This window comes from Morone saxatilis, unplaced genomic scaffold (assembly GCF_004916995.1).
Source record: "Morone saxatilis isolate NCDOM2014 unplaced genomic scaffold, NCSU_SB_2.0 Contig16, whole genome shotgun sequence".
NCBI lineage: Eukaryota > Metazoa > Chordata > Actinopteri > Moronidae > Morone > Morone saxatilis.
In genome coordinates, this window is record NW_023339718.1 from 25,417,333 (window position 1) to 25,428,861 (window position 11,529).

The 11,529-nt window shown below is 38.5% G+C and overlaps 1 protein-coding gene across 3 annotated transcripts in view; it reads left to right on the plus strand.

Annotated features, from left to right (window-relative positions):
• The window catches only part of zfr (zinc finger RNA binding protein), a 20,904-nt gene extending 13,587 nt beyond the window's left edge, over positions 1 to 7,317 (plus strand). For 2 of the 3 annotated variants that reach the window (XM_035658214.1, XM_035658213.1), the window contains exons 16-21: positions 401 to 542; positions 2,583 to 2,680; positions 3,532 to 3,627; positions 4,988 to 5,099; positions 5,260 to 5,357; positions 6,081 to 7,317. In XM_035658214.1, the coding sequence (XP_035514107.1) occupies positions 401 to 542; positions 2,583 to 2,680; positions 3,532 to 3,627; positions 4,988 to 5,099; positions 5,260 to 5,357; positions 6,081 to 6,263 (729 nt within the window). In that variant the 3' untranslated portion in view covers positions 6,264 to 7,317. Of the gene's footprint in view, positions 1 to 400; positions 543 to 2,582; positions 2,681 to 3,531; positions 3,628 to 4,987; positions 5,100 to 5,259; positions 5,358 to 6,080 lie in introns of those variants that run through there. The other variant, XR_004796611.1, reaches the window with a different exon arrangement.
• Positions 7,318 to 11,529: the final 4,212 nt, after the last annotated feature.

Consider the following 11,529-nt stretch of genomic DNA (forward strand, 5'->3'; position numbering starts at 1 on the left):
TGTGGCAGTCTTGTGCTGTTGCCAAACTATGGGTGTCCACAGAACCAGCTAACAGCTGCTCAATGACAGCAGGCTGAGGAGCTGCGCATCAGACCAAGAGTACCACTGCTGCTACACTTGCTAAAGCTGGGGACAAGCTGCACTTTCCAACAAATAAAAACAAATTAGGGGGAGTCTGCACACACAATATTGGTATATTTGAAAAAGTCCCTTGTATTAACAGATGATTCAGACATGTAGAGTGCCAACAGCTGTACCAATGAAAGTGGCCACTGAGTGTAGATGACATCAGCTAGGTATGTTCCCTAGCTATTTCTTTGAGAAGTGACTGTCAACTAGTTGTATGTACAATGGACTATAAATAATGTTAGCGCATTTGCATGTACGCCATTTCTTCCAGGTGGTAACGCCAGAAAAATATGAGGTCAAGGGATCTATCCAGGAAGCAGCCATCATTCTGACATCCGGTACCGAGCCAAAGATGCAAGTGACAATCACACTGACTTCACCTGTCATCAGAGAGGAAAATGGCCGGGACGGAGGTTGGGAAACCCATCACAGCCTTTCCCATTGCACCTCTTTTCTTGTCTTTCTGCTATTTCTCTATGAAATCAATTTCAATATGTTGGTTGACACCCTGAAGAGCACTGTCCTGCTGGCACTCCACAAAGATTGTTTTGTTTGCCTTTTTAAATCCTATCATCCTGGCAACTTTCTCTTCATTTATGACTCATTTGGATTTCATAAATCAGAAATGACAGGGGCAACTAAGGAAGTGCAAGCTCATCATATTTAATAACTTTAGTTGTGGTCTCTTTACTTCAGGGTTTATTGTGCACAGTCTAAGACCTGCAAAAATGTAATCGTTAACAACGGAAACCATTAGAATGGATTTTATTTTATTTTTTTCATTAAACATTAGATTCAGATAATCTGCTTTTATTGGTCTATGGTGGGAGCCAATGAGAGACCCCCAACTTAGTTATTTTTCTCAATTAAAGCTCTTTCTATTTACGTGGGGCACATCACTTCTAGTTTAAATTTTTTTATTTATTTTTTATTTTTTAAAGATGAAAGAGGCAAGTGCCAGCAGTATTGCTCTTAGGCCTTTTGCTCTGTAACTCCTACCTCTCAAATGCTATCTTTATCCTTTAAACAAAGCATGATCAGTGTTTGCATTGTGTTAAGTCTAGTTATTCCCAGGTGAGATTCTATTTTGTTTCCTGTGTTCCAGGGGATTCTGTTTCCATTTTATTGTTAGCTATATTGAATGGGAGTCGTGCATTTACAGTATCTTTTCTCCAAATTTTCTTTGAGATGAGGAGACAAAAACAGACAATTCCTTCAGAAGATGAACAAATAGACAACAGGAGGCTCTTCTGTTCCTCAAGTTTAATTTGGAATGAATTGTGCAAATATGTTTTCTCAAATCAATATTTGGTAGAGGACATTGGATGTTATTTTCCCACAGGAAACAAATCTTCCTTTTGTGTACTGGTGAACAGTTCACCTGGCTGAGGTCCCCTGTTCTGAAGTGCTCCCCTGAGTTGATTGACATGTTCCTTTTACACACAAGACTCAAAATTTGGCTCAGTAGGAGATAATATTTAGACCAGTTGAGCAAAAATGAAAGCCTTTTGACAAGTTTGTCGTTTTGATTTCACTGAAAATGGAAAGATGAGGACAAATAATTTGAATAATTATTATTGAAATCTGATTATTTCAATTTATTCTTAGGGGAGTATTGTTAAACGTTCAGGCAAGAAGGCTATGACCGAGGAATCTTGGGTTGGACCTGAGTATAGCCTTTGGTACAATGATTGTTAAGGTCCTATTCCAACCTACTGATGTTAGGTATGCATGCAGTGATATCCTAACCCCTTTTGTTTGCTGGTAGTTCTCATGTTTTTTTCTCTTCTTCAGCACCCATTGCTTCCTCCTTTTTTATATTCGTAGTTATATTTAGAAGTCCAGCAAAAAGACCCCTTTGTTTGTTTGAACACAAAAAAAATCTGCTACATTGTCTCCCATCAGAGGTTTAGTAGGGCCCAACAGCTTCGGAAGGATTTTTGACCAAGGTTTTCTTACATCCCAAAAACATTGCCACACCTACTATTGCCATGCCACTTTTTTATCAGGCCTATTAGCCATTTGCTCTTTTCTTTCTCAATCATTAGCCACGGAGCTCCTCCTCCGTCCCAATGCTTGGGCAAAGAAAATCAAAATTCTCATGGTACCTACCAAGGTAATGGTAAGCCTCACAACATGTCTACCTGATAAAATGGTATTGGCTTCAAGACATTGTGACCCCTTTTTACAGAATATAATGACATAACATAATTGTACACAGAGTCAATCTGTATCTATCCACTGACGTTGACCATGTGTTGGTTTGTGTAGTTTCTAAGGAATGTCAGTCATTTTATATTTTTATTTTAATTGCAAAATAAGCAACCAACTGTAGGTTGTCATGGAAAAAAACATTGGTATGTGTGGCAATGTGTTTGTTCTCTGCCAGCCTCGCTGACCTGGTCAAACACCCATTCCTCATCACCATTTTGACACTTCAAATCCATTTTTAGATGTAACTTCGGGTATGGTGAAAGACCCAGCGGACGTCTTGGACAGGCAAAAATGCCTTGACGCTCTGGCTGCTCTGCGCCACGCTAAGTGGTTCCAGGTTCGGAACATCATTTTACTTTCTTATTGTAGCCTTATGAGATGCATTATTTATTTATTTGTTTATTCATTTATTTGTGTTTTACACATTTGATTTTCATTTTATTATAATGAGGAAAACTATTACTATTTGAAGCAAAAAATATTCAAGGATGCCACTTATTACATCAACGATCTGGTTAATGTCCATCATATGTATTGATTATCAATCTATTTGAAGCACTTGTATAAAAACAAAAATACTCTAGCAAAGAACTGGCATCCTTGTATTCCCTTTTCAATTTTCCAAGTACTGCATTATAGCTACATGTGATTCCATAAGGCTGCACAATAACTTGCACAAAGTTGTGCCATCAAGAAGTGCTTTCATGTTCAACGTTTGTATTGTTTTTATTCTATATATTTTTGTAGAATGGGGATTGAGAGAAAAAGGAATATCTGAGTAGTTTTCTGTGATTCTGCTACCTGAGCAAAAGCACAGGCAAATTAAAGCAGATTTCTTTGGCTCTTTCAGTCCCTATACTATCCTCTCAGGTGGACTCTTGTACTTTAAGTACCTGTTTGTGAGATACCTGGATAAACCTGGGGTCAGGGTTTAGAAGATGGCAAGAAAAGTCCTCGTTTCTTGTGCATCTTGCAAACTTTGAACTCCCTTACTAACTGTGAGGTACAAGACTACTGGGAATGGCAGCTGATTGCAAACTCTTATGGCTCATACGCACCTCAAACCATACTCAAGCTTCCATTATGCACAGTAGTGTTTGGACCTCTATGACAGAACTGATTCACTTGTTTGGTCCATCTCTTGTCACTGTTGGTCATTGCATAAACCTAACTTTATTGCATCAAAAGGCTAGGGCCAATGGACTTCAGTCCTGTGTGATCATCATCCGAATCCTGCGAGACCTCTGTCAGCGAGTTCCCACATGGTCGCCCTTCCCAGGATGGGTAAGTTTATGTGGTTTAAACACGCTATGAACGTTTTGAAGGCTCCTCATGCACTATGTGACTTTGGGTTGTCCCTGGTGAGACATTCATTAGTGAAATGTGAAATCTTTTGGTTGTTAATTGAAAACGGTGGTGCTATTGAGCTTTGGTCACCAAAAACAAAATGGGCCAAAATTCTCAAACCAGATAAAGTAATTTAACTGAAATTGTTGAAAGAGATTACATTGAAAATTACTAGTAAAGTAAAACTAACTCTATTTGTAAGTTATAAAAACATTATTGATAAAAGTAGCTTCAATAATTTGAAGTGAACTTTCATATGTACTGTAAAAAACAAAATACTAATAATAAATAATAATAATAATAAATAGGAATGTTTCTGTAACTTAAAAAAACAAAGTTAGTGTCACGTAAAATGAGAAGTAAAAGCTGCTTTATCAAGAATCTTTTTTAACTTACAGAACTTGATTGAAAATTGAGTTTGTGTTATTGGCAATGTTTCAATATAATGAGCACATGGAAGGGCTTATTTGTTATTACATTTTGAATTATATACTACACAAATAAAATGTACTAACTCATATTTGATTATTTTTGTCTCTTTATCTTTGTGCAATTTGTAAATTAAGCATGTAACAGAATATAAGATATTAATCTCTCAGTGTCTCAGGTGTATTAACATCCGGTGACCCACTTAAGCATTTTTCCAGAGAAACACACAGAGAGAAAGAGAGAAACTTTATCTGGTATGTGGAGATTTTGTACAAGTACAGACCAGTTACATTCGGTACCACACTGGTGAACAACAAGAATCTTCCACACGAGGCTCACTGCTTTAGTGAAATAGACGGCGACAAAACAGCCTGCTGTAGAGACAGAGAGAGAAACAGAGACGAGGTGTGTGTGTGTGTGTGTGTGTGTGTGTAAGCAAGGTGAGCAGATTAAAGTAGTTTGTTGGTAAATGCTAGTGAAACAGTTGCTTTGTTTGCCTCCCTGCCTCATCAACCCCTCAGAGTGTGACCTGTGTCACCAGGGAATAAATGCTAAAGCAAAACAAATGATTTTTAATCATTGTTTTTAAATGGTTGCCATTTAGTTTGTCAGTCTCACATTGACAGCCTTTTATATATTTAATTTTTATATAAACCAAGCAATGGCTGCTAATACTAGGCACAGGCAGAGTATTGTTGGCAAAGATCTCTGTCTGCCATCTCTTTGCACAAAGTATCCTCGAGTTCACCTTTTGAACAGTTACTGTAATGATGGTGTATTCCAGCTTTACAAACTGACTGTTGGATATCTAGCAGAGATTGTGTGTTTGTCAGGCATCTAAGCCATCTTTTGTGTTGCCTCTGTTCAGGCCATGGAGCTGCTAGTGGAGAAAGCCATCAGTAGCGCCTCTGCCCCCCTCAGCCCCGGCGACGCACTGAGACGTGTCTTTGAATGTATTTCATCTGGGATTTTACTTCCTGGTAAGATAGTGTTTCTTTATTTTCTACGCATTGATTAATGTTGTACTTACTGGGCTCCATTACATGTCAAATTCACAAATTGGTTAGATTCTGGAGATAAAATGGTGTGAAACATTATTTAATGCTGTTTTATTAATTTATTTCTATTCTTCTCTAACAGGTGGACCAGGATTGGTAGATCCTTGTGAGAAGAAGCCTGTGGACACCTTAACAGCCATGGGAGAGCAACAGAGAGAGGACATTACCTCAAGTGCCCAAGTACTAGCTCTTGTATTATACATTATGTGTCAGGCATGAAGAAGTGAGGCTACATTCACACTCCAGGATCTGTTCTTTTTTTAAAATCTGATTCTGGCCACTGTCATATGTGGTCCAAATCAGATCCAGATCTGTGACCTCACTGTTATCAGTCATATCAGAATCCAGGCAACCGGATCTACATTTGTCATGGAGGTCACTTCAGGACCGTGACCTGTTCACACTGAATTTAGATTTGGGCTACATTTACAAAATAATGTGAACAGCCAAAAAAAAAACATCCAGTCTGAGCACGAATCAAAATTGAGAGCTTGCAATGTGAACATGAACTGAAAAATTGCATCAGGTGCTGGTTAGTTTAAATAGGAGAAATGGCAGTTCTTTGAAAACAACTGGAAACCCTCAACTTGTCATGCATCAATAAAAAATGCTAAAGAATTACTGGTAAATTATGAGTGTTTGGGAGCAAGTGCTGTCCTGTTTGTCAAGAGAAACGTGGAAAATGTCCTGGAAAAGCCCTGGAAAATAGTTTCTTAGAGCCTTGAAATACCTTATGTACTTTTAGAAAGTGACATTTTGGGGTATTTAATTGTCCTTGTGTCATAATCTGCTTTTTACCAGAAATGTTTGGGGATTTGTCAGCTCTTTAAGAATGTGCAAATCTTGGTTTAGTTCAGTCTCCTGACACCGTATCTTTGCTTTCTCTCTGTTCTTTCTCTACAGTTTGCTCTGAGGCTGCTGGCATTCCGTCAGATCCATAAAGTTCTGGGTATGGACCCCCTGCCGCAGATAAACCCTCGCTTCAACATCCGCAACAGCCGCAAGCGTCGCCGCGACAACAGTGATGGGACGGACAGCTTCGAGGGTGAAGGCAAAAAGGACAAGAAAGACTATGATAGTTTCTAAGTTTATCTATGACTAATGTAAAGTAAGCTACATACAGAGATGTACTAACATGTTGTATGCGCTGTCTCCTGTGTACTGGGAAGGACCAGTGTTGCTGTTTTTTTTTCCCTTTTGAAGATGTACCAGTGTAATTGCAGCCTCACTCTATTACACAGACAAAATGTCAGTTTGTGTATTGTTTTAGTTGTAGATTAAGATTTCTTAAAGTTGGGGCTCAAACCTCTACTAGATAAAAGCAGTTTTTACCTGATGTGCTTCTTAAATAGAAGTGTTGATGACAGTGGCCTCATGCTTCTGCTGCTGCTGCTCCCCTCTGAACTGTGTTTTTGTTCGATTATAAGTCACGGAGGAAGGATCAAACATGGAGCCTGACGTCTCTGTATCGTGGATCAGGAGGGGAAGCGATGATAATGTCAATGCCTTCATTCATCTGTATAGTTGCATTCAGAGGTGGACTGTGTTGTTGTTATTATTGTGAAGCATTAGTTTGGCCAAGTTAAGTTTCAAAGTTTTTCTTTTGAATATGAATTCCTGTGCTTAATGCAAGTGATGTTTGATGCTGTGGTCTTGTTCTGTATCAACGCTAGGCTACACTTAAATAAAAGACCTATGAGGCATTGCACAAAGATTCAGAAGAACTTTAACTGTTGATAGATCTTTGTTAGTAGTAAAGTTGTCAGCCCTAAATGTCAGATGTTACGTCTTTTGTCTTTCGTATATATGATTGAAGTATTTGTATAATCTTTAAATAGATGGAAAAAAACCCTTTGGTTTGTGGAAAACATGGCCATGTTCACATTGCGTACTGTTTTGACTTTTCAAATTTAATTTTCTTCGTTGATAACAAACTTTATTGGCTTGCTTGCCTTTTAGCTTGGTTAGGTGCTAAATTTAAGATAAGTACTGGAAATGAGAATAAACATCATGACTGGGAATGGGAGGGGTGTAATGTAATTGCCCTTCAGTGTAGGTTCTGTTGTGAATGCTTGCCGTGCTCTGCATTCTGCTTTATAATTCCAGTAGCAGAATAAATACATTTCCAGATTGAAGTGTGTATCTTTGTACCTTGGTTTCTCTCATGGTATACAGTGTAAACTAGTGTTTGCATCAAGCATATTTTAAGCTACAGAGCTTCAGAACCAATACGCATGCAGGGAGACACAATGAACCTAATGGTAGATTATGTTTAATCCTTAGATGTAGCTATAATATTTGCCATAACTGAAGAATAAAATGGTCTTAAAACTAGATTTTGGCACAGGGACTTTTACTACATCCTGACTGTAGCACATGAGAGAACCTGTGAACAAGCAGACCACATCTCAATGAAAACAAACAGCAGGGACTCCACTATCTTCCTCTAGAATCACTCTGTACACCTTTTTAAATTGTGAAAAGGACAAAGACAGGATGTAAAGAAGGATGTGAGTCCACTGAGGCTGCCTCCATTAGAGGGCGCTCCTACCTAACACAATGATTCCTTTACACCTGTAGAAGTGGGCAGAATCTGTGATCTGAAGTGTGAACAGACTGTCTGGGTCAAGGTCAGTGTTTGGGACTTTCCTAGACATTTCTGGCTTCATGTGAAATTCCTGCCCAGCCTTAAATACTGTACATGTGAAAAAGACATTTTGCCACAAGCAGTATCTAATTTCTTACATTTTTGCTCATATTTTTCAAAAATCACTGCAATGTTGATCACTACAGTCAAACTTTATTTAGTCTCTCGGTGGATTCCAGTTCTCCTTCTGCAGGCCTCACTTCACACCTCACTAGGACACTTCAAACAGGCAATATTGTAAATTATGATTCTATTTGTGACAAAAACAATCTGGACAGTATCAAATTTAAGTCAATTTTCACAGCAGAAGTTTGGCCTGGTCGTAGAAGGAAAATCACAGGTGTTAATGACATTCATGATGGCTCTGAGCTTCCAAGTATCCCAGTGAGCCATGACAGAGTGACAGCGAGCCAGCATGTACAATACCAGAACAGTGAAACTGAATTCGGCCATCTTTCATTGTATTATTTTGTCATTTTACTTTGTCATTCATAGTGAAAAGAGTGAAAGTTTTGTTTGATTGTTAGTTGTGCTACATGAACAGAGGTTTGGCATAACCCTTTTTGCTGAATAGTCATGCTTTGTGAGTGATAGATGTACATTCAGGCAGTTTATGCACACATTCAGCTGCATGCAGCAACGTTCTCAACGTTACATTTCTCTTATTTCCTCTTAATATTCTGTTAGGAAAACTCAACTCCAGATGCACCAAATGTTTGTTCTTTAAACTACGGAAAGCGTATTGCATTCACTTGAAAATTAATTTTTTGGTTTGTTTTTCTGAGTTAATTATTTGTAATTTTTCTAGTATTTTTTTTTTTTGGTCTGTTTTTTTGTCATTTTTTCTTTTTCTTTTCGGTTTTCTGACCAATTTTTTTTTCTGAGTTTACGGAAGATTTTGAACCTAATAGACACATATCATCTCTTTCTTGAGAGCTCGATTTATGGGACAAACATGCCGGCTTGTTTGTTCAATCAAGTTGCTTTGATCTGGGTTTTCAGACACGTGGAAACAGTCCTGTACTTTAAGTCATATAAATGGAATTATCAATTGTTTCAGTCGACTCTACGCAGGCTCCTGAGGACTTTGGGCACACTTTGCCAGGTTGGAGGTTCTCGGACGGATTCGAAGTTTCTCGATAATTTCAGAAAAAATTACTCTGAAAAACAGGAAAAGAATTACTCAGAAAAACAGGAAAAAAAGATCTTTGTCAGAAAACTGAATTAATCAAAACAACAAAATACGTTTACCCGAAAAGTTTATTTTTTCACAGTGAATGAATCCTTCTGTACTTAACATCCATTGTTACAGTACGCTGCTACACAGGTGATGGACCCACTTGATCTTATGGAGGCCGTGGCTTGTTTGTTATTAGCATAGGTCACACCAACCAAACATCATAAGGACAGGTGGTTTGATGTGCAAAATGCGACACAGAAAGCTTTTTAGACATCGCCGTGGTCATTCTTTATCTCACATAAATAGTGACCGTCTGCCTGCTCTCATCTGTTTTGGCTAGGTGACAGTCAGTCGACACTGAAACCTCGTCCAATCTGCCACAATGAGAGCTCAACTCCAGATACGTCACTTGCTGGCCCAACCAACACTGTCTGGTGACGACCATCAATGCAACTGGAGGTTTTACATGTAACTCCACAAACCAACCGTGACTTCATAACAGTTCACACTTGGTCAAATGGATGTGTCAGATAGGTTCAATAGAGGTGCGGAGCAATGGCCAGTATGGCAAAAATAGTTTTTTCTTTTTGAAGATTAAATCCCATGTAAACCTATTAAAGTAAACCTCAAGTAATACCAGGCGGGAAGTTTCGGCTGATGCGGACAATTATCGAACCATAAACATCAGTACAAATATCATGCTTACTGATAAGTATATGTTATATACATTCGCTCAGGATCAAAGTTTTGATGGGAACCAGACTGTCCCAATGTTTTTGTGACATTCAATGTAGTGGCCAATAGACTTTTTCCCAGCAGCACTTTTGATTACTAAATAGTAAGGTATAACAGGTTGCCTTCTATTGCGCATGTTGCTAACTTGAAAGGGTCTGCTAACATTAAAATGAAATGGAACCTTAATCATTGCTAACTGTGTTTACCGCTATTCGTTTAATGTCAAAAATGCATATACCTAACCCTTGAGTATGTCAACATGGGAACATCTCTAAGCAAATGAACAGGGTCAAGAGCTCAGTTAACTGTTGGGAATAGTTTTCATTGCAAACCTGCGTCTTAGTGTCCTAACAGACATTTCCGAAAGATGTTCTTATCCATCCAATGCATGCGCTTTTCCAGACCAGGGTCACAGTGCACAGCAGGCTTAGCCAATGTCGGAAGTCCTGGTGTTCCTTTCAAACCATGTGTTCCAGTTTCCTTGTGCGGAAAGATGAGATATATAGCGGAAAATTGTCCAAACGGTCGCCAGGGCCTTCATCTTCCCTTCAGCGGGCGGAGCAAAGGACCAGGGCTTTATTTCTAAATTTTCCCGGCTGCTTTCCCCCAGTTAAATGCAAACTTAAAAACCTCCTAACATGTTTTACCTGTCATCTCTGGGTAAACTTTGAAATAATGGTCCCATTTCCACAGCCTTACATCTCCGATCCATCAACAGAATCATTCAGGTATTTACAACTCTGCTTTTTACCTAATACGAGATGGTGAAGCTAACAAGAAAACAAACTCAAGAGTTCATCTCGAACATTTCAGGAAATGGTTTGTTGATCGAGTAACAACTGGGATTAAGTGAGAGGAAAGAAATTAAATTAATATTATTATGTATTACTGTGGAAATGAACACTACGCTCAAAATTTATCCACGTGATGCTATTGGTTGTATTTGTAGGCTACAAACAGCTGATTGGTGTGTTTTCGTTCAGTCCGGTGATTCCTCGTATAATTGCATAGGAGCCACTAAGGAAGGATGCCATGAATGGAACCCTGATTGTTTCACAGATGTATCTGTCCCCTCTACGTAACTACTGTGTAGTAGTAGTACGAACTGTGCTGATGCTATGATCAGCATGGATAAACCTCCCTAAGGGAAAGGTTTCCAGCACCTTACTGGAATCCATTACCTTGAAAAGATACTCAATGACTTTAAACATTTCAAAATGTATTTATAAGTTCAAAATGCAACAAATGTTGTCGCGTTGTTTCACCCTCCTTTTAGGTCCTGAACTGGTTGCCACCCTTTGGCCAAGGATTGTAGGTTTACGACTGAGCTGGGACTCACCAGTGGAGCAAAATGTGATGCACAAATAAACAAACACAGCCTTAAATTATTTGAGCATGAGATGAGATGAGATGAGATGAGATGAGATGAGAAATTGGATATGTACGGAAGTCAATTAGCAAGAATTGTATGTATTGGCATTCAATACTTGAACTCTGTCCATAGCTATAGCATCCATTTCTAAATTCAAAACCTAAATATAAATACAATATATAGTACAGAGCAGAGCTAATGAACAACAGTGCAACATGTGGACAGCCAAATGAAAAGGTAATTATTACGTAATCATAAAAAAAAAAAGTTTACAAGGCTATATATTCAAAACTTTCTCAAAAACATGAAGGTCCAATGCTTTCTGCCGCAGAAATGCAGAGTTTGCTGGCAGGAGAAAAAGTTGTATTGCTAATTGGTTAATGTTGTGTATGTTGGTGGTGCTATGTGTTCTGTTTCC